Source organism: Pistacia vera, unplaced genomic scaffold (genome assembly GCF_008641045.1).
Source record: "Pistacia vera cultivar Batoury unplaced genomic scaffold, PisVer_v2 Contig206, whole genome shotgun sequence".
Lineage (NCBI taxonomy): Eukaryota > Viridiplantae > Streptophyta > Magnoliopsida > Sapindales > Anacardiaceae > Pistacia > Pistacia vera.
In genome coordinates this window covers 752,615-775,452 of record NW_022196009.1, presented here as the reverse complement: position 1 = coordinate 775,452, position 22,838 = coordinate 752,615, and the positions used below count along the sequence as shown (strand labels likewise).

Genomic DNA, 22,838 nt, shown 5'->3' with positions numbered 1-22,838 from the left:
CACTAGAGTAAGTAGATAGAAGTTTCAGAACTATAGATATTTCCTAGCACCTATTCTGTAGTGTAAAATTTTAGCTATGGATGTTAATTCACCAGGTGATTACTTCCTGCAGCCAAGATATCATGCTATTTTAGTGCCTAGTTTAAAAATTTCCTTTTAACACAGCAAAGCATCCGACCCAGTTCAGTCAGGAATGACCATACTGTTATTTCCGATCTACATACATGGTCCGGATGTTGAGAATTGTGGTTCCGATTGGTTAAATGATAAGAAGAACGTGTTGAAAGAAAATAATGTCAATAGAGGCCTTGATCTACAACAGTTACTAATCTTTTGATGTTCGCAACAACATTTCCCGCATACTTTCTCTTGAAAACACGGAAAGGAGAAGAAACCATTAACTTTAAACACTAACAAGTGACATCAATCTACAAAAGGATGATTGCTTTTGGTTATCCCCCTCAATGTTCAAAGCAAAACAAAGCCTAAATCTGGNTTAAAGTAACTAAATCTTGTTAATTGATGTTTATAGACTTAAGCATGATACCCACATTGAAAATGACTCTAAGCTTAGGATTAATGATTTCTTTCTCGGTCCCATTGCTTTTGTGACCGTGATCATTTTCTGCAGTAGCAAAACCAGAAAAAAAAAAAAAAAAGAAGAGGATAATGATAGGAGGTACTGAAGGAAGTCTTATCATGTTCCTAGCTGTATGGCTTTTATTGAGAGATTCGAAAAAAAGGGAATTGGTTAGAAGAAATGTGCTTGGTGACAAATTCATAGATGGGTCAACTACTACCGGAAGTGTTATTGTGGATGGTAAAGTAGGGCTGATATTTGATAAAGCACCAAATTGAAAACGGTGGTAATGAAATTAGCTTGAAGAAGAAGAGACTTCCTTGTATTTTAGGTCTAGTCAAAAACCAAACCCAGCTGGGTTGGTGCTACAGAGAAATTTACTTTCTTTGGCTCTTTGTGTTTAGTTGTGATTTGATGACCCTCAAGATATTTTAATAGAAATCAACATCCTGAATTTACACTCTATGCCATAGCATTCGTCCGAGATGGGTGACAATACATGATGATTATTATTCTCTCCATGTCGTTTGCCTGTTTTCTGGTAGTTGCCGAGTTGGTGACCCCCACAAATATTATAGTAAGTCTAAGCATGTCACTGGTCAAATATTGCAGAAAGAGGAAGCAATTAAATTATGTAAATACGCATGCAGCATACAGAGATCAAGGAGAATAAAAAAAAAATATATATATTTGTGGCTGCAATTTTATAGGAGAAAAGGCAATTTGATTTGTAAGGTTTTCCGTCAGACGGGGAAGTTAAGAGGTAACTAGTTTACAGTTGCAATATTTGGGAGCTGGTGGTAGGTGAAAACGAGAAATAGAGTAGAAATTACTTGAGCTGAAAAAGGGTTTGGGTATCTAATGTTGAATCACTAGAGTAAGTAGATAGAAGTTTCAGAACTATAGATATTTCCTAGCACCTATTCTGTAGTGTAAAATTTTAGCTATGGATGTTAATTCACCAGGTGATTACTTCCTGCAGCCAAGATATCATGCTATTTTAGTGCCTAGTTTAAAAATTTCCTTTTAACACAGCAAAGCATCCGACCCAGTTCAGTCAGGAATGACCATACTGTTATTTCCGATCTACATACATGGTCCGGATGTTGAGAATTGTGGTTCCGATTGGTGAAATGATAAGAAGAACGTGTTGAAAGAAAATAATGTCAATCGAGGCCTTGATCTCCGACAGTTACTAATCTTTTGATGTTCGCACCAACATTTCCCGCATACTTTCTCTTGAAAACACGGAAAGGAGAAGAAACCATTAACTTTAAACACTAACAAGTGACATCAATCTACAAAAGGATGATTGCTTTTGGTTATCCCCTCAATGTTCAAAGCAAAACAAAGCCTAAATCTGGAGAGTTGAACTCACATAGAAAGTAATGTTCTAAACACAAGTCCAAACTCCCCAGTACCAAATCAATCGAGCATAGTGTAATTCTGTTGTCACTTTGAGAATAAAATTAACAAAAAATACACAAAGAGAATGATATAGGTACATAGAATAAGTTAGATATTCCTTAAAAGATGAAAGCTTCAAACTTCGCATTACAAATTTACAATACATAAATATCCAACAGACAATAACATGAGCAACACAAATAGTTAATTAAGTTGTCTACGTTATCAGGCTGGCAAAACATCACACACAAATAACAATATTACATTCTTTATGTCTCCAGCACATCAACAGTAGAAAAACAGGTTTTCAGTAAGCTAGGTTGATCCACCATTCATGGGATGACCAGGAGGCAAAGGCCTTGGAATGTACGGATCCGAAGGAGTGTAGTGATGAACAGGTGCAGATCTTACGGAAGCCTTACTTGGAGCTGGATCCGCGGGAGAATAATCTTGCAGATTGATCGTGCCTACATCACGCTTCTTGTTGATGCTCGGGTTATAGCCATTCTCCTAAAATCTCAGAAAGAACAAACTCAGAAATGCTTGTCTAGTAGTAAAGATCATAATTAATTAATTGTTTATTATTCTGAATTATATAAAGTAGCTTATTTGTGTATTTGGCACAACTTGCCACAGTGATCAAAAGCCCAAAATTCCTTCCATGACAGCGTACATACCTTCAGCTTCCTACTTGTTGCCATTATCTTCATACCATCACTGTGGTGGGTGAAGACCATACCTAGAATAAAATTTTAGAAGGGCAAGGTGTCATCATGTGAACAATTTACTAGATTCCAGCCAATCAAAATCTGAGAGAATTAATTTGGACTCATCTACCTACTTCACCGTTCCCTCACCATGGATAGTAAATTCTAGAACATAAGTGTTTTTTAATACGATGCATTCCTTGCATAATACAATATCTAAAAAAATCTGGAATTGGCACCAAAGGAGTAAGCATTACATCTTCTCTTGCCAGTCCGAAGTCATCAACATTACATTACAGAGTTTCTCAATCGTCATAGCATAAACAGACCTTGAAAATTGTAAAAATTGACAGAAGGGATCAACGCATAAGCTAATCAGATGCAATCTATGATGGCTAAAGGGTCAAGTTACACCTAATGGTTGTATCTCATACCACAAACTCACCCAAAGTTCTCAAATGAAATTATGAAATCACATGCCAACAACCCATGGATCAAACTCTGACCACTTTCTCTTCTACAACATCTAACCATCCCAGATGTACCAAGTAGTAAGTACTAGCAATCTCGTTATATCTTTAAAAAATTTAATACCATTCTCAAGAAAGGGGAAAAAATTGAGCAACCAAAAGATGTCCGGTGCTATTTAATTACTTTAATATCATTATACTGTTATAAATCCCTGGACACATAAAAGTGAAACATTCAATATTATTTATGCAGAATAAGATTAAAATACACAAAATTTACTTTCAATTACTTCCATGTGCTTTTAGAAAACAAGATTGAAGCTAAATATAAAACTTTTCTTAATCGGATTTTTAGATATCATATTCAATCATTTTTCTTTCACAAACAGTTTTTCAAACCCCTTGTAGTCGGATTTAAAATTTCAAAACACCGACAAATAATAACAGTTTATATGTTTCTACAAACAGATATCAATTTCATATTATCCATAAACGAAAAGGCCTAGAACCGGGAAAAAGTTTATACGTTTCTTCACAATACAAAATATCGAACTTCCCATCATATTCATTCACTCAACATATAGACACTACGATTTTACGCTCGATCCTACGAGCATTGCCAAATTTTGTATAAAGAAATGTTTCACCGACACAGAACAGAAGCAACTGATTGCACAGAAGAAAACACATACCAGGAATTGAGTGCCTAGTTCTGTTACTGGAATAGTTCAAGAAGATCCCAGCTGTCCCAAGCACAAAGAAAAGAACCCAGAACCCAGAAATCTTCATAGTGGAAAAATAGAAATAACAACCTAAAGCTTTCCTTTTCTCCAAAATGAGTATAATTGTGCGTGCACTTTTCAGAATTCACTTTAAGACGCCTTTAAAACTAGTCAACCCATGAAAAAAATCGCAAGAAAATAACCAGAGGCCTTTTGTCACCCGAAATTCAGTGAACAACAAAGTCCACCAGAAAATCCGTGAAGACAAGAAGAGGAGAGGTGTGGGTGCCTAAAGACTCCATGCTTTGAATAAATAGTGTAGCAGTATTATCTTCATTTTATTTATTTATTTTTTTAAAAGAATTGTAATTAATGTTTGCAAGTGAATAATAAAAGAAAGCATGTAGTATTGTGGTGTTCGGTTGTCTTGCATTGCTGAAGGGTTCAGGAAAAGAGTAATTGCCCTCACTGTTTATTATTGTTGCAGAAACACTGGGGAGTGGGGAGTGAAGAGTCTTTAATGCGTATTTACTTGTGTGCGCTGGAGTCCGAGCCGCTGGGCACGTCTTGTGGGCTTTTGGCGCCAACTGCATCGAACATTTTTTGTTTGTATGCCACACAATTTCATTTTATTTTTAATATGATATTAACCTCGAACCCAAGGGGGTGTAGCTCATATGGTAGAGCGCTCGCTTCGCATGCGAGAGGCACCGTGTTCGATTCCCCGCACCTCCAATTGCTTTTTTGGAATTTTATAATTTCTAGAGTGTCCACGTGTAAGAATTTTCTATATTTGATATTGAACTTCTCAGCTTTAATTTCTAGATTGTCCACGTGTAAGAGTTTTTTCTATCTGATATTGAACTTCTCAGCTTTTGTTAATGTTGGTCAAAAAGTTGCAAAAGAAGAAAGTTTGATCAGCAAACATTTATCAATGTTTTCTATGTACACTTCAAAAGAACTGTTATTAAAAAACGTAGCCTTGACATGAGCCGCCGGTGATTCTCTATATTTTCACATAAAAATATATTTTTAGTGAGCAGCAAAGAAATATATGTCATGTAAACCCGTCATATGGTTATGGCAGTCAAATTGACTTTGTCTTGATCCTTCAATTTGATTTCAAGAGACAACCGCATCTGGTGTCAAAAATGTGGAAAAAAATTCAAAATAATCTTCAGGCCTTCAATTCAATAACTGATAAGATCGATAACTGATTAGACTTTACCAATAGAAGCTTCAAAACCAACACAACACAGCCATCTAAATGACTAGCTTCAATTCTACGAGGAAAGGGCACAGTCTCAGTCCATAACACACACAAGCCATGCCATTCCACTAATAAACATATTGCATATAAAAAAAAAATAAAAAAATAAAAAAAAACTCTGTCCAACTATAACTTCATTTGTTTAATTGTCAGCCAACAAAAGAGGAAATTACAACTTTAAAATCAAGTAAACTACATGTTGAGGAACAAATTTAAGAGAAAATTAAAAGAGCTCTGCACCATATCCTTCTAACAAAACCTTCCTCGCAGTTGATCAGGAAGCTCTGAGCATTCAGCGGTACTGAAGAAACAATAGAGTTAAGCATAAGTTCCAAGCTCCAAACATCAAAAAATTTGGAGCATGCACATAAATATGTGAACAAAAAATAAAAGTCAGCCTATGAATGGGGAGAAACATTAACAAACTCTTTTAGCAGGCATGTAGAGGCTGTGGCAAGAAAGTAACAAGCACAAACATGGGCATTACAATACCACGTCTATAATACAAAATTAACAAAACAGAAAACAATACCTTAATGAAGCCAATTTCCTTGGCATTGCTGCGGAAGCACTGTCTACAACACATCAACCCATACTTCCGGATTAGCCCATGTGGGTTTCCACAAACACGGCTGCCAAAGGAGCATATATCCCAAAATTAGTAAACACTTAGGAGTACCTTAAATACTAATTAAAAACCATAAGGGTGATTAAAACCAAATAAGGTTTACATATATCTTTGGCTACTCAATAAAATACCAGACTGCATACTGTTAAGTTGCTCTCACTCTTCAGCCAAGGCAACATCATCAAAATAAATATACTTCTAAATAGGTTAAATATGATGCTAAGAATATTCCAGCTTAACCCTCCTATGATTTTAGTTTGCCAGTATTACAGGATAAACCATGGTCATTATTGAATATGGCAACTCGATAATAGACATCCAGCAATCTAATATCGCAAACAAGGCATCTGCCAGTAACAAAGTCTTAAGTCTCAAGCTCAAGACAATAAATCGAATGGTTAAACACCAATTAAACTTCGAAAACTTAATATCTATTTCAACATATCCCAAATAAAATTCAACGATTTCCAGTGCCAACAGAAATTAGAACGGTACTAATCACATAATCTAATAGCAATAGATATAGGACATATCTAGAAACAGAAATTACACAAAAAAAAAAAATCAATATCAAACACAAGCGAGAATGAACACCACACAACAATCAGCTCAACAGCAGCACAGACAAGGAGATTAGTTATCAGAATCAAGCACATACCAGGTGCGAGAGCCAGGCCCGTAGCTCTTAGGATGCGAATTCCATACATTCGAGTGACCCATATTTCTTCAGCTGTCAGTAGTTGTTGAAAACCCTAGCTCTCAACAAATGATAAAAAACCCTAGTTTAATTGCTGAACTCGATCACAATTTATATGTGTATATATATATATACGAGGAGTGGCACGTGACGCGTATGCTTAACCGACTAGTATGAAACGCTACCGTATCATCCATTGACATTTCTTCTTTCCCCCTTTTGGGTCAGTTACAGGGAAACGTTTTCAAGTAGAGGGCCAAGGCCCAAGTCGCTGAATTGAAGTATCTTTTGACATCAATCGAGTCTTTGATTGCTCAAGATTGTGCCTTGTTGAATGATCTCAGCCGTCACAAAGTTTTTGTTAAAAATGATATGACTAGGTTGGTTACAAAAAGATCTTGCTTGTTTATAAACTCAATTATTATTGCTACTTTAACAACATAGAAGGCCAATAATTTCACAGTGTAATACTGTATATACTTTATTAGTGCTGTCACATGACAAATCTTTGGACTGTTAGCAAACATGAAGCTTCGGTTTTACCATTTCTTATCCAATAAAATAATTGTGGATTGCGCTAAATCAATAACCATGATCCGTCCAATGGTTTTTGAGCAGCGACAAAAGCAGCGGCGGCAATTTCAACAGAATGATGTAGACTATCGACCATCCACCTGATATCAAAACAAAAATGATTCCGATCAATTCGATAATTTAAAATTTTCTTTACACCTTGCCTGCCACATAAGCCATTGTTACTCTGTTAGTTTGTAAGTAACATCAATCAACAACAGTAGTAATGCTTGCAAGGCTATTTTTCTTATTATTTTTTAAGACATATTTTAATTTGGGACAGAATTATTCTTCGAATGATTTTATTAGGAGAAGCAGCTACGCAAGTCAAAGTTGCATAATTGAAGAAAAATCGTCAGCCAAAAAAGTTGTTTTAGATATTATTAACACCTAATTAAGGAAAATCACAACAAAATGATTGCATATTAGAAGATAACATTGAGTTCAAAAAATCTTACACGCTGCGTAACTTAAGAGGTCCATTTAAAGAAGAGTGCATATATGTCTATTCCAGATATTAGGAACAGACTTGAGAAGAGCAATTTCCAACACAACACAGTTCCTGAGCTTTTAGAATTCGTACTTGACATGTATGAGTTTTGTAAAATCTCACTCACAAAACAGCAAGATTAAAAACACATATATGAACATTACTTTATTCATAAGTAACGAAAGATGGAAGAAAGGATAACATCACTTGGTAGGCAGCTGATATATACAAACAGCTTGATGGGGAGCAGCAACTATGACACATTAACCGCACCCGACTCTTATTTCCAAACAAACGATGACTGAATCAACCCCTTTCTAATAAAGTGAGAGTTTTACGAGCCAAGAAGTTTCATAAATCAGATTATGGACAATTGCGGCCAATATATGGAGTACATCTAGCCCAACCAAAGAAATTCCAATAGAATCTCTTTCTGCTCCTTCTAGGTGATCGAGTTAGCTCTGCTTCATTTCTCTTTAGCATCTCCCACATCACTTGAACATCACTGTACTCACAACTTCTCACATCCCCTCGCAGCCTCAGTAGCCCTGCTTGTTTCCCAAACACGATTTTAGTCAATAACTTAACACTATCTAATTATAAAAACCTATCATATCAAACTTAGCAAAACTTAAATCATGCATCAGAAAAAAACAAAAATATGGTTTTCATATCACTTTATCCTCTCTAAACTGTAGTTAGAGTATAGAATCATCAATCATACTTCTAGCGTTCTCATAAATCAACACCTGATTCACAAAACTAAGATGCAAAAAGACTAAATTCAGGACAGTACAAGAAAGTGAATTCAGTTACTGCTTCAGATGAGTGTTGGATTGCACATGAACATTAAACAAAAGGAATAACTAAAAAACAAAATTCAACTTCATATCATCGGTCTCAAGCCAATAGCTATAGATATGCTAGAAAGTTTAGTATCTCATCCTGATAGCATGATCGTGTCTGGGTTATGCTTTCCCGCTTTTGATACTTGATCAATAAATTTGCTGCCCTTTCTATGTTTCCATCATCAATATCGACCAAGCTTAAACAGAACCACATAAATTATTTAAGTTTATATAAACTAAAAAATATATATATATTAAAAAAAAAAAAAAAAAAAAAAAAAAAAACCTTATACATATCCATGTTGTCTAATGTGAAGATAACTCTGAAATTTTACAAAGAATTTTAGACGGTAAATGTAAAATAACCCAAACTCATAGTCCAAAAGATCAGCAAATAATTAGTAAATTGTTAGTAAAATTTTGATGGAGTCTCATTTATACGAGTAATAAACACATTTCGACATGCACAATCGTAGGAATCAAATCAACCAAGATCACCCTTTAACGATTCATTTCATCAAGAAAAATCATTATAGAACAATATATTTACGAAACATAAAAGCAGTTTATAGCCATTGCAATTTAAGATGGATAGAGGATGTAGCTAATGATCAAACAATCATCGGACGCAGAAGACTCACCGGTTTTGCGAATCCCCAGACGCAAAGCTACGCCGTTCCAGACTCTTCTTATAGGAAACATAGCGTTGTGCCACCACCCCATCTACTAAGTTTTCTTTTCTTCTCCTCCGTTCAGAAGAGGGAAGGAGAGAGAGAAAAATGAACAATCGAGTATGGATTGAAGAGAATTACTGCACACCAAAATAAATTTATAAATCATAAGCAACAACTATAACAATACAATAGAGTATGTTCAAAGCAGAATAACATCAACAGGATAAAAACATTTTACAAAAAACCGGAAGAAACATAACAACTAACTTGTCAAATCTTCTGTCTCTTCCTCACTCTTTCTATTCCCTGAGAGCCAAGGCCTAACTATTTACTGAATTAATCAGTAGCTAAGAGACGCAGGGTGACGCGATCGTCTATTAAAATGCGACACGTGTCGGTATAACCGTTGAGGCCGTGTCCGGATTCAACGCGTTCACAATAGGTTGATTGCGACTGACATTTATGAAAATAAACGGGCGGGTTTGATGTGTTTTCTCATCCACGTGGAGAGGTTATATTGGTTGTTAGATTTCGATAATCGTACGTTCCATGTGAAGATATTATGATCTGTTGGTCTCACGTAATAAAGTCTTTTTTTTAAACAGTCTAAGGCCCGCGTGTTGAAGATGAGCATACACAGCATACTTTTGCTTTCGCGCGTGCGTCCCATTCGACAAGTGGAGAATAAACAGATCGAGCGCCAGTGCGCCACTCATATAACGGATGGTAATTGTTATGCTTGAGAAATCAAGAGCTGACGTGAGAAATCACGTGATAGGGGGTGATCTACTCTGGTCAGAACAGTAAGCACACGTCCGGCTCGTCCAACGTCATGGAGCCCCCATGTGTCTATTCCCTGCTCCAAATCGCGTAAAATTAGCTTGGAAGGTAGGTAATGTGATGTAAAGCCGGATTTAGCCCTGATATTCACACCAACCCATGGATTTAATAATGATTATCTGCACTCATCTCACTATAAAAAAGAGAAGACCCCTTCATTGAGGGGATTCGACCTTTTTACACTCTGAACTAACTTTCTTTCTCTCTCACTTGTATCCTTGTATTTATTTTTACTTAATCATTTGTAAGTCAGTCCGCTATTGCGACCTAACCCACAATATCAATACAACCATCAGTGGACGTAGGACTTGCTACCTTAGCATCCGAACCACTTTAAAAAGCTCACATTATTGCATTTACTCTTCACAATATTCATATTCACGTGTGTCTCTTTGCTAATCAACGTTACGCACGTGTCGATTAGTTGGTGTCAAAATCACGCATCAACAGTTTAGCGCTAGAAGGAGGGCCCTGATTTAGTGTTCATCCTTCATCAGGAGAATCTCTAACCTACTGATCCTACAGCAACAAATGGCCCGCCAACCTGAGCCTGAGCCAACCAACCAGCGTGCTGAGGGAGGTCCCCCAACCCAGGGGGATACCACTTCTAGAATACTTCCAGTCCCACAAAATGCTGCAATGGATATCCAAGCAGCTTCGCAGCTTGACCCCGCCATCAGAAGCTACCTGGAGAGGTTTGACAGTACTCTCCAGACGGTCAACCAAAGGCTGAATCGCTTGGACCAAGACGCGCCATCTAGAACAGCTGGGGCGGTGCAACCGCCAAAAACGACTGCAGGTCACGCGAAAGCGCAACAAAGGGAAATAGCCCGTGCCGCGAGCACTGCAGCGCGTAGACGTAAGGGTAAGCAAGTGGCAAAAAGCAAGCCTACGGGTTCCAAAGGGCCAGCGAACACAAACTGTGCCCCAAGCAGGGTGCCGACAAAGCTGAGACTCACGAAAAAGTAAATCCCGAGCTGTCCCATGCCATGTCGCAGGTGAACCCAAGCAAAAGTGCTGGACGGGATGTTTCTTATCACCGCCAGCAGAACGATCCTGATCGCTATCACGTGGGTGGTCCCCACACCTCACGGGGCGGTTCGTACCACCGCGAGGGTCGTGAAAATACCCCACACCATCCATCGCCTTCACACGCCTCTAGCCAGCGTGTGTCGAGAGCGGCTGGCAATGCCAACCGAGGCGAAGAGGAGTCTGATCTCCGTACTTTCCTGAACCGTAATCGCGAGGGCCGAACTCGCACGGGTGAAAGCAATCCCCAACTGGCTCCGTTACCACAAATTGAGGAGTTGCAGCGAGCTCTAGACAGGCTGAGAGAGCAGCAAAATGAGCAGGCCCAGGTCACCTCTGCATCCCCCTTCTCTCCTAAAGTGCTAACTGCTCCACTCCCACCGGAGTTCAGAATGCCCGACATGCGGCAGTTTGATGGGAACCATGACCCACAAGATCATTTGTATGAATTCAACGACCTGATGGAGCTCCACCAGGTTTCGGATCTTGCAAAATGCCGTTGTTTGGCCGTGACTCTAACTTCCCATGCCAAACGGTGGTTAAGGTCGCTCCCAGCGGGATCGATCAGTTCGTGGCCTCAGATGAGCATAACGATCCTGCGGCATTTCCAAGAAAATCGAAAATTTTCGATGCCTTTGAGCTATCTCAGCAACATAAGGCAAGAAAGGGACAAATCCCTGCAATCCTACATCGACCGTTTCCATAGGGAACTCAACAAGGTGGCTCATGCCCCCGAAGAGTCCATCCAAACACTCATAATAGCTAGAGTTCGCCCGCAAACCGACCTGTGGAAAGAATTACAGGCTGAGGACGATGTTTCCCTCACCAGGTTTTACAACCTTTGTAACGCCCCACTTGAGGTACGTAGTTGATGTTTCTTCTTTCGCTCTTATTTGAGTTGGTTTTGGTAATATTGTTTGGTTGAGTGTTGTGTTGAATGTTTGCCCTGAAATTGGTTGAAAATAGAAGGATTTCAGTGTGCCAAGCTTCGCCGGGGCGAAGAAGAATCTTCGCCGCGGCGAAGAGGTGTTGAAGCCACGGGGAAGCTACTAGACAGTTTCGCCGCGGCGACAGGCCGATTAAAATGTTTGTTAAGTTTTAGATATTTTCTTCCCTAAGGGCTATTTAACCATTCTACCCCTAATTAGCAGGAAAAGTGGGGAGTTAATTGTAAGGATTTTTCATGGAGAATATGTTGATATGGGGGTGAGTTTGTAATGAATCAAAGGATATAGATGGAATTCCCCAAGAAGAGTAAGGGCAAAATGGGGATGCTTTGGTATAAATTTCATTAAAAGGAATTAAGAGTAAGCAAACCCCTCATTCTTCTTCTAAAAAACGCAGCTCTCTATCCTTGCTCCTCTCAACTTTTCTTTCTTTTGATCAAAGAGTTCTAAGGGGTTTTGAAGTGATTTGGGGTAGAAAATCAACCTAAGGCTTCCTAAGGTAAGGATTCCTACTTAAGTTGTGTGATTTGTGAGTTTTAGTTTATATTGAAGTTTGAGGGTTTTTGTTCTTTTGGCTAAGAGTAGAGAACAAGTCAAGCAAAACAAGTGAAAGGAAGAGTTGGTGAAGTCTTTCCATAACAAAGTAAGTAAACCCCAACCCAAGTTGAGATTTAAGAATTTTCTTGATTAGGGTTTTGATAGAAATGATGTATGTATGTGTTATGCATGTGATATGCCATGTATGAAAGCTTAAATAGAGATTTCTATGCCTTGTGATTGATTATTCTTTGCAAATATGAGAAATGAGTTGTTGGGTTGGAAAGGTAGTTTGAGATGGAATTGAAGGGGTGTCATGGATCCCTTTTTGGAAGTGCTTTCTTTGACAGGTTTTATGGTTATGTGAAGGGGTTTTTCCCCATTTTGGATGGTTAGAGAAAGATTTAGAATCATTGCTATAGTAGAGTTTTATAGTGCACTTGAGTTGTTTGATGAAATGCCTAATAGAGGTTTGAGTATGAGTAATGAACCTTAATTCTTGCAACATTGCATGTTGGCATTTCATAAGTGCATTGGTAGTGATGAACCATCCATAGGCACTAATTGTGCATTGAAAAGTGACCTAAGAAAGTGTAGGAAAAATTTGTATGCAATTACCCTATGAGTAGAGAGCTTGGTGGGTACAACTACTCTAAGGGTAGAGAGAATTGAAAAATGTTAGAATAGAGTGAATTAGAAGAGTAGTATAGTTGGGTTGATGCTTTGTGATCATCATCCGACAGTTATGGGAATCGGGTTGATGCTTTGTGATCACCACCCGAATAGCCATTAGAGATGGGTCGATGCTTTGTGATCGTCACCCGATGAGTAGTAGAAATGGGTAGATGCTTTGTGACCACTACCCGGTTAGTTGTTAGATAAGTGGATTGATGCTTTGTGATCATCATCCAACATTTAGTAGAAGTGGGTTGATGCTTTGTGACCATCACCCGATAGTGACTAGAGACGGGTTAATGCTTGGTGATCGTTACCCAAAAGTCATGAGAAACGGGTAGGTGCTAGGTGGTCTCCACCCGATAGTTAGGAAAACCGAGTAGGTGCTTTGTGATCCCCACTCGGTAGTCACTAAGAACGGGTTGGTACTGTGTGAATTCCACCCGATAGTCATGGAGAGTGAGATGGTGCTGTGTGAACGCCATCCGGCCGTACCTCCGGTAAGATGAGGCCATGATGTTATTAGAAACAGAAATAGAATCAGAAATAGTATAAGGAAAGAATTAAGAGTTATACATACGGGGACAGACAGATAGAGGGTTTTACTTACTGAGCATTATTTGTGCTCACCCCGTTATTTTCCTTTGTGGATGCAGGATCTAGGTGATGATGCAGTCGGAGGGGCGTCGGCAAGCGAAGAGAATAGCTACACTGTTTCCCCTGTGTTGTCTTTTAAAACAAATTTTTGTAAACAGTCCTCTTTGTGTATAAAAGACATATGAATTGAAATGAAAAGAAAACTTTGGGCCCAATTTTCTATTGTTATTATGCATGCATTGTACTAGTTTTCAGCAGATGTTACAACCTTGCAGAAAAATATCTCCGAATAGAGAATTCATTGGCAGCACTCCCCCGTCGCGATCACGGCACTTCAAGCGGTATGTCTGGTCGGGGAGAAAGTCGGAGAGCTTATCGCAAAGGAGACATTGACGATCAACGAATAGGGAAGAAACCCCGCTACAAGCACAAAAAGTCCTATGCTCCTGTTCCCTATCGCGATCGCGACAAAATCCAATACACTCCGCTAAATATGTCCATCTCTGCAATTCTTGACAAATCCGAGGAAGCAAGCCTGCTCGGTGAGCCAGAACCCATGAAAACCTCTGCTACGGCCAGAAACAGCAAAAAATCTATCGCTTCCATCGGGATAACGGGCACCACACTGATGAGTGCCGAGCTCTAAAGCAGGCAATCGAAGAGCTCATCAAGAAAGGGCATTTCAAGGAGTATATTGATGATTCTGCTCCAAAAGAGAAGAACCAAGAGGACCAAGGGAAAAAGCGTCGTGATCGCAGAGGGTACAGTAGTGTTAACATAATCTTTGGAGGGCCACACCTCGCGGGAAACACGCGGGGTGCGCAGGAAAGGTACGCTCTCGAAGCGTATCACGACCCAATCAGGGTAACGAACACATCGCAGCGACCACAAAAGGCTCGAAAGGAGGAGCCGATCACCTTCTGCGAAAAAGAAGCAGCTCGCCTGCATCACCCTCACGACGATGCCCTTGTGATCACGCCTCTTATAGGCCACCATAACGTCTGCAGAATGCTCGTGGACAACGGAAGCGTTGTGAACATTCTGTTCCAGACCACTTTTGAAAGAATGAACCTGGACTAGGCCGACCTGAAGCCCGCCTCTATCCCTCTCTATGGCTTTACAGGGGACCACTTGATCCCCAAAGGGACAATCCAACTCCCGGTCACGCTAGGCAACTATGACGAGGTAATTAAGGTAACTGAGTTCTTGGTCGTGGATTGCCCATCCGCCTTCAATGGGATCCTAGGGCGACCTCTGCTAAGAAGCTTCAAGGCAGTAACTTCCATATACCATCTCAAGATGAAGTTCCCCACCCCAACGGGGATAGGGGAAGTGAGCGGGTCGCAAAGCGCATTTCGCGACTGCTACATAAAGGCGGTGCAGATGGCAAGTAAAGGAAAAGGCGTTCCGCGAAGTGCGTCCCGCCAGGCCATGGCGATCAGTAGGGTCGAGTCGCAGCCTGGCCCAGCAGAAGATAACATTGATCCTCGAATTCAAGAGATCCCTTCCAGCGGCCCAGTTGGGGACTTGTCTGAAGTATCAGTTGACCCGAAAGAGCCAAACCGAGTGTTAAGGATTGGGAGCAGTCTCAACCCTCAGCTCGCGTCCGAACTGATTAGCTTCTTAAGAGAAAACGTCGACGTGTTTGCCTGGTCGCATGCAGATATGGTCAGGATCAGCCCAGACATTATTTGTCATGCGTTGAATGTCGACAGCGAAGCCAAGCCAGTTCGTTAGAAAAGAAGAGCAATGGACCCAGAGCGGTATGCTGTGTTAAAGTCAGAAGTGGAGAACCTCCTCCGAAATGGGTCCATCCGAGAGGCGCTCTACCCGACATGGGTTGCCAATCCGGTCTTGGTAAAGAAGCCGAGTGGCAAGTGGCGAACCTGCGTTGATTTCAGCAACCTCAACAAGGCATGCCCAAAAGACAGCTTCCCTCTGCCGAGAATCAACCAGCTCGTGGATGCCACCTCGGGGCACGAGCTGCTGAATTTCATGGATGCATACTCGGGATACAATCAGATCCCGATGTATGGACCAGACGAGGAGCATACGTGTTTCATTACAGACCGAGGGTTATACTGTTACAAAGTTATGCCTTTCGGCCTCAAGAATGCTGGCGCAACCTACCAGCGGCTGGTTAACCAGATGTTCTCCGACCAGATTGGAAAAACAATGGAGGTCTATGTGGATGATATGCTGGTCAAATCCTAGGTCGCCTCAAAACATATTGCGCATTTCACTGAGATGTTTGACATCCTCCGACTGTACAGAATGAAGCTGAATCCTCTCAAATGTTCATTCAGGGTATCGTCAGGAAAGTTCCTGGGGTATATGGTCAATCAGCGAGGGATAGAAATAAACCCCAAGAAGATTCAAGCTCTGCTCGATATGGAGAGCCCGACCAGCAAAAAACAGGTCATGAGTCTAAATGGGCGAATAGCTGCCCTTAGCCGCTTCATATCAAGGTTGACAGATCGCTACCTACCATTCTTCAACGTGCTAAAGGCCAACAAGAAGTTCGAATGGACACCCGAGTGCGAACAGGCGTTCCAAAGCATAAAAGAACACCTCAGGAAGCCTCATCTCCTCTCTAAGCCTCTTCCACATGAAATCCTGCTCCTCTACCTATCTGTCTCTCAGTTCACGGTCAGTGCAGCTCTAATACGGGAAGAGGAAAAGGCGCAATGGCCAGTGTACTATGCGAGCAAGCGTCTGACGGATGCCGAGATGCGGTATCCGGAAATGGAGCGACTAGCCTATGCTCTGCTGATCGCATCCAGAAAGCTACGACCTTACTTCCACGCCCATACGATCCACGTAATAACTAATTACCCCCTCAGGTAGGTCCTCCAGAAACCAGAAGCCTCGGGTAAACTGCTCAAATGGGCCATGGAATTAAGCCAGTTCGACCTGAAGTATAAGCCCAGGTCGACCATCAAAGGCCAAGCTGTTGCTAACTACATCTCATAATTTTCCTATCTTCCAAGCGAGCAACAGCCTGGCAAAGCCATCAGGAAAAGTATTCAGAACCTGTCGACCTGGAACCTTTACGTCGACGGGTCATTGAACAGAAAAAGGGCCGGTGTGGGTCTTCTCCTTGTAAGCCCCGAAGGGGCTTGAATTCATGGTATTCTCCGGTTCGGGTTTAAAGCGACTGGCCAAAGAAATGGGTGCAATCGCGATTAGTATTTACAACGACTCCATGCTGGTCGTCAACCAAATTTTGGGGAAGTATCAAGCCAAGGAAGAAAACATGGTCCGCTATCTTAAAGAAGCTAAGGCCGCTCTCGGGCCGTTCAAACACTTTGAAATTACTCAGATTCCCAGAGATAGCAATTTTGTAGTGGACGCCCTGGCAAAGATAGCCTCGTCGTTGGATTCAGAAGCTCCAGATAGCATTCCTGTTCGGTTCGTCGATGCTCCAACTATCAGTTCAACCGAACAGGCCGTAAATGTGACTCAACCGGACTCCTGGATGACTCCCATTTTTCAGTACCTCAAGGATGGGACCTTGCCAGACGACAAGGTCAAGGCAAGGATCCTACGAACAAGATCTGCTCGTTACACACTCATCGGGGATCAGCTGTACAGGAGAGGATTCAGTGCCCCTCTCCTCCGATGTGTAACCAGTGAAGAGGCAGATTATATCATGAGGGAAATTCACGAAGAGATCTGCGGTAATCACACAGCTGCTCGATCTCTTGCGAACAAGGTTGTTCGTCAAGGATATTATTGGCCCCGGATCTAAGAAGATACCCGCAATTTTGTCAAGAAATGTGATAAGTATCAGCGGTTCGCAAACATTCCGCGAGCCCCCTCTCATGAGCTGATAACGATGTCTAGCCCCTGACCATTTTCCATGTGGGGGATCGACCTTATCGGTCCCATGCCAGTCGAAAAATGAGGGGTTAAATATGCCGTGGTCGCGGTAGACTATTTCACAAAATGGGTGGAAGCTGAACCGTTGGCCGCGATCACGACCAGAAAGCTGAAAGACTTCGTTTTCAAGAATATAGTGTGCCGCTACGGAATTCCTCACACTCTCATCTCGGATAATGGAAAGCAATTTGACAATGAGGAGTTCAAGCAGTTCTGCGACGAGTTGGGCATCCATAAAAAATTTGCCTCAGTTGCCAGACCACAGGCAAAGAGCCAAGTTGAAACTGTCAACAAGACCATCAAGCACACTCTAAAGGCCAAACTTGGGGCAGCCAAGGAAAATTGGGCCGACGATCTCCCCGAAGTTTTATGGGCGTACAGGACAACTCCGAGAACCTCCATCTCAGAAACGCCCTTTTCGCTAGCCTATGGCTGTGAGAAAATGATTCCTGTAGAGGTAGGAACTGGTTCTCTTCGGAGAGACTTGTACGATGAGGTTAAAAACGAAGCACTTATGAGAGCGAGTCTGGATCTTGTTGAGGAGCACCGCAGCAAGGCTTCGCTAAGGATAGTAGCCTACCAGTAGCGTGCGAAGAGATTCTTCGATTCAAAGGTCAAGCGAAGAGACTTTCAGGTCGATGACCTTGTGCTAAAAGAAGTTCTCCTCGGAATCAGGGAGCCAAGCGCGGGGGTATTAGGACCGAACTAGGAAGGTCCGTACCGGGTCGACAAGGTGATCAGACCGGGAACTTACCATCTCAAAAGGCTAAACGGTTCCAAAGTACCCCGAGCTTGGAATGCTGAGCACCTCCGGCCATACTATCAGTAATCCCGAACTCAGCTCTCATTGTAAATTAGATTTTGCTTTTGTTAGTTTCCTTTTTATTGTAAATTATTATCCTGTTCGCTTGTAACAATTCGCATGTAATATTGTCTATGTAAATAAACTAAGCTGTAAACTGCACTAATGTATGATTAAGCGAACAGAAATTGAAAGCAAAATGTATCTTCATTTATGTACAACAAAAATTGTTAACACCCTATTAATCCCCACTAGGTCGGTCTCATCGTACTATGCCTGGTCTGTGGGGGGATCCCTTGAAGCAGGACCCGAACTCTCTGCCTGGTCGGATCTTTGGGCGGCTGCCGCTGCTTCATCATCTTCCCTCGCCATGATCTGCAAGGTATCTTGCCACTCCCTTGGGAGATCGGACATATCCAGTTCTGGATTCTTTGGTCGCAGAGTATAAATGGACCCGATCGCCCAGTCTGCGGCCTTATCCTCGAGCTCCTCTGACCGGATCCGCATTTCTTCAGTCAAGGAAGCGACTTTTCCCCGACTCTCTTGGAGTTCAGCCTCAAGAGCTAGCCTTCCCTTTTCGGAGGTCTCCCTCTCTTGTTCTGCTCGCTGAGCCCGTATTAAGGTTGTCCGAAGCTCCTGGTCCTTCTCTCCGACCTTTTTAGAGAGTCTAGCGGTTGTCCTCTGAAACTCTTTCACTTCCTCCGCGCGTCGCTCAAGCTCCACCTTTTGAAAGTTGACTGTACGCATAGCGGCCGTCCTTTCGTTCAAATATCTATTCGCTACCTCATCAGACAGCGCTCTTTGTGCTTCAGCGTCCTGTAGGCTCTGTTTGAGCTTCACAATCTCCTCTTTCAGATCGTTTTCCCCCTTCGTGGCCCCCAACCGAGCTTTCTCCATGGACATCCTCATGGCGAGCAAAGCCTGCGAACAAGAATTGTTAGAATGAAAATGACAGACAAACTCTTCAAGAATAGTTCGTTTACCTTGCTTAGATGCTGGAACGACGTGGTCATCAGGTCGCCGCCCGTATCGGCGAACTCATCGTATGACTCCGATAGCCCACACTCGAGCAAAGAATAGACTATCGGCTGTAGGTAGTCGGGCAGGTTCCCCAATGAATCCAGCACTAGTGTGTCCTTCGCCTTGGCGGCAGCAACCGTCTCGTCCGCGGGTTCCTTGCCCAACCTCCTTCCGGTGCCCCGCCGCGAACTCAGAAGTTCAGCCTTTGATTCAGTCTCTGACTCGTCGGCCTGAATCTGCTTCCACTTCTTCAATCGCTGGGCAGGAGCCTTCCACCTTGGACGAGCAGGCAATGTCTGAGCGGTTTGTTCTGTCTTGGTCGTTTCTTCCATAGGACGGGGTTGGGAAGGCACCGCAATTCGCACCGGTTGCGCCACTGTGGGGCGAGCAGCTTCGGTTGGCTCTCCTCAATCGAGGGTAGTTGAATGGCGCTCGTCGGGGCTGCTCGGACTCTTTTGGAGGCATGGTCGCTGCATGAAAATGTGTTAGTAACTAAACAAAAATTAGTCAACGACCAGAAAAGAATATGTGTCCAACTTACGCTCTGGGGACTCCAACGACGCGTTATCGTTGAAAAAATCGTACTTCCGCAAGTTCGCGGTCGTCACGAGCTTCCTCGCGTCCCGACTTTCTTCAAGGAGGACCCTAAAACACACGATCCTGTCCGGGTCGGTGAGCAGGTCCAGGCTGGTCGTCTTGTTAACTGCAAAAGAATGCAGGTCATTAAAAAAAGCGAGCGAACAGTAAATGAATCTAGCGAACAGGAACCTACTTGGTTTCTGAAAGCGGCAGTAGTAGTCGTAGCAGAAGAAGAAGAACTTCGTCTCGTAGGCCCCTGCGTTGCTGGGATAGCTATGTATCCCTTCGACGATGGTAGATCGTCGGGACAAGTAATATGAGTCCTTGTCCTTACTCTTTTTGAGGTAATACGAGCAGCAGAGCTCCACTGCTGTTAGCTCGCCCAAGCCACTCTCGTGATACGAGATGTACATCGCAACGGCGATGACATACGCGTTTGGCGTTAATTGCATTGGTACGATCCCGAAGTGATCCAGGACTGACCTAATAAAAGGGTGGAGAGGAATCGTCCCCCTACCCTTGAAGATCTCTTCGGAGATCGCAGCTAGACCATCGGATAGATGCCGCGATGACCGGGTGGCGTCAAGGAACACCTCCGCGCGGACATCGAACTGTCTCTTTATCCTATCGAACTCTTTTCGGGTGAGAACCGAGAAGACCTCAAGGGATTCGTCCACGAGAACATCCCGCGAAGACGAACCGGCTTCCTTTTCGGATCTGGACGCTGAAGGTTCCATTCCGCAGTCTGCAACACCGACAGACAATGTCATTTTAGCCATCGTACGATGCCCCGTACGGCAGCTTGGAACAAATTCCCTAAAACCCAACAGTGGTTCGAGCCGCTATCCATAGCAGGAACCCAATTCCAGCGTCGCGTCTCTGACGAAATATCGGATGACCCAACGCCACCACATAAACACAAAAAAAAAAAAAAAAAAAAGAGGAACAAAAAACCCTTACCTTTTGGGGGACATGATCGTGGACGGTTCTTGCTTCAGGTATCAGAGAGATGTCAATCGGAAAAGAAAGGCTTTCGATTTGCAGAGAGTTTTCGCTTGAGACAAAAGGGATTCTGGCGGCCTCATCTGAAAAATCTGGGTTTTTATATGGACTACGAACCGACGTTTACCACCCCTTGGAATCGAAATGACGTCTCTCTCTCTCTCTCTCTCTCTCCGCATTAAATGCGCCCCACGTCGCATTGATTGTTGAGATGAGGGTTGTCGTTTCGGGCGTGTCACACAATTAATGCTCTGCCAAAGCATTAACGCGTCAGCACACAACGCATTTAATGCGCCTGGCAGACGCCTAACATGTGCAGAGCGTTTGTCAGTGCGGAAATGATCTCATTAAATCTCCATCTTTAAGGCACGACAAGGAACGCCCGATGAAGCCAGGACGCTTGGGCGATGGCTGTCAGGTCGTTCAGACAAGGTTCGCGCGAGGTCGTGTTCGCAAAAGGTCCTATCCCGAGCTTCTTTCGTTCAAGTCGGAATGGTCAGAACCTCCATTCGCGGCATGACTTAGTTTCCAAGGTTTGATCCTCAAACCTTAAAAACTAGGGGACTTCTGTTATGCTTGGGAAATCAAGGGCTGACGTGGGAAATCACGTGATGGGGGGTGACCTGCTCCCGTCAGAACGGTAAGCGCACGTCAGGCCTGCCAAACGCCATGGACCCCTCACGTGTCCATTCCCTGCTCCAAATCGCGTGAAATCAGCTTGGAAGGTGGGTAATGTGACGTAAAGCCAGATTTAGCCTTAACATTCACACCAACCCACGGATTTAATGATGATTACTTGCACTCATCTCACTATAAAAAAGAGAAGTCCCTTTCATTGAGGGGATTCGGCCTTTTTACACTCTGAATTAACTTTCTCTCTCTCTCACTTGTATCCTTGTATTTATTTTTACTTAATCATTTGTAAGTCAGTCCGCTGTTGCGACCTGACCCACAATATCAATACAACCATCAGTGGACGTAGGACTTGCTACCTTAGCATCCGAACTATTTTAAAAAGCTCTCATTATTGCATTTACTCTTCACAATATTCATATTCATGTGTCTCTTGGCCAATCAACGTTACGCACGTGTCGATTAGTTGGTGTCAAAATCACGCATCAACAGTAATGGTTGAGAAGGATACTGTCGATGCGGCCACATCATTGACCTTATGTGACCGAGAGCGAGCTACGTGGCTTTTGAAGATGGGTTGGTCGGATTCGGACTAATTACATCACCAGCATATAAAAACACTGATTCCTGGGAAAGTGAAGTATAATTTACACACTCTCGTAAGTGCATATGCAATTTAGTTGATAAAAAAAGTGTTATGCCTGCAAATCTCTAAAGTTATACCAAATTCACAACCTAATTTTTGTAATTAGACTCGTCCAATCCATAGCAATAATAATAATTCTTGTTCAACTCTTCTCTCTCGTAATGTGTATGAATACCGAGTATACTTGGATTATTAGATGAGAACAGGTTTTAACCACTATATCCTTCCATTACATGAGTTAAATGACATTCATGATGAAGAACAGTAGTGATCAAAGATAGTTTACTTAATAACAAGCTAAGCGCACACGTGTGGTCAGTTGCTGTGAGCTTGATAGAGCCTCCAGTTCATATTGCAGCTAGATTATCATGTAGTCAATAAAACTAGTATTTGCAAGGAAGAATCGGAAGCAAATAACCAATACAACTCGCAAACCGATTTTTTTCCCAACTTCTAAAATGATAAATAAAACATGATTAGCTTTAGAAAATTTAGACAAAAAATTGGCAACTTTCTCCAATTATCACAACACTCCACCATTCGGGATACTAACTCTCAATAGAATAGAAGTTATCTCTAGCTC

General features: G+C 42.2%; 2 protein-coding genes across 2 annotated transcripts; both read right to left on the bottom strand.

The window, feature by feature from the left end:
- Positions 1-2,126: 2,126 nt before the first annotated feature.
- Positions 2,127-4,204, bottom strand: LOC116128959. Its single transcript, XM_031414708.1, has 3 exons — positions 3,857-4,204; positions 2,665-2,726; positions 2,127-2,497 (listed from the first exon to the last, which is right to left on the bottom strand). Exons 1-3 carry the CDS (start codon positions 3,951-3,953, stop codon positions 2,303-2,305), a joined length of 354 nt encoding a protein of 117 aa, XP_031270568.1. The 5' UTR covers positions 3,954-4,204; the 3' UTR covers positions 2,127-2,302.
- A 1,058-nt stretch (positions 4,205-5,262) lies between these two features.
- Positions 5,263-6,622, bottom strand: LOC116129033 (40S ribosomal protein S29). Its single transcript, XM_031414773.1, has 3 exons — positions 6,443-6,622; positions 5,689-5,788; positions 5,263-5,457 (listed from the first exon to the last, which is right to left on the bottom strand). The coding sequence occupies exons 1-3, from the start codon at positions 6,502-6,504 to the stop codon at positions 5,449-5,451; spliced, it is 171 nt and encodes a 56-aa protein (XP_031270633.1). The 5' UTR covers positions 6,505-6,622; the 3' UTR covers positions 5,263-5,448.
- Positions 6,623-22,838: the final 16,216 nt, after the last annotated feature.

What these genes read in the sequence shown, in the direction of transcription:
- LOC116128959 (XM_031414708.1), bottom strand. Translation starts at nt 3,953, where the DNA reads ATGAAGATTTCTGGGTTCTGGGTTCTTTTCTTTGTGCTTGGGACAGCT. An exon ending in AACTAGGCACTCAATTCCTG is followed by an intron (nt 2,727 to 3,856) that starts GTATGTGTTTTC and finishes ATTTTATTCTAG; the next exon opens with GTATGGTCTTCACCCACCAC. An exon ending in CAACAAGTAGGAAGCTGAAG is followed by an intron (nt 2,498 to 2,664) that starts GTATGTACGCTG and finishes CTGAGATTTTAG; the next exon opens with GAGAATGGCTATAACCCGAG.
- LOC116129033 (XM_031414773.1), bottom strand. Translation starts at nt 6,504, where the DNA reads ATGGGTCACTCGAATGTATGGAATTCGCATCCTAAGAGCTACGGGCCT. An exon ending in GGGCCTGGCTCTCGCACCTG is followed by an intron (nt 5,789 to 6,442) that starts GTATGTGCTTGA and finishes CTCCTTTGGCAG; the next exon opens with CCGTGTTTGTGGAAACCCAC.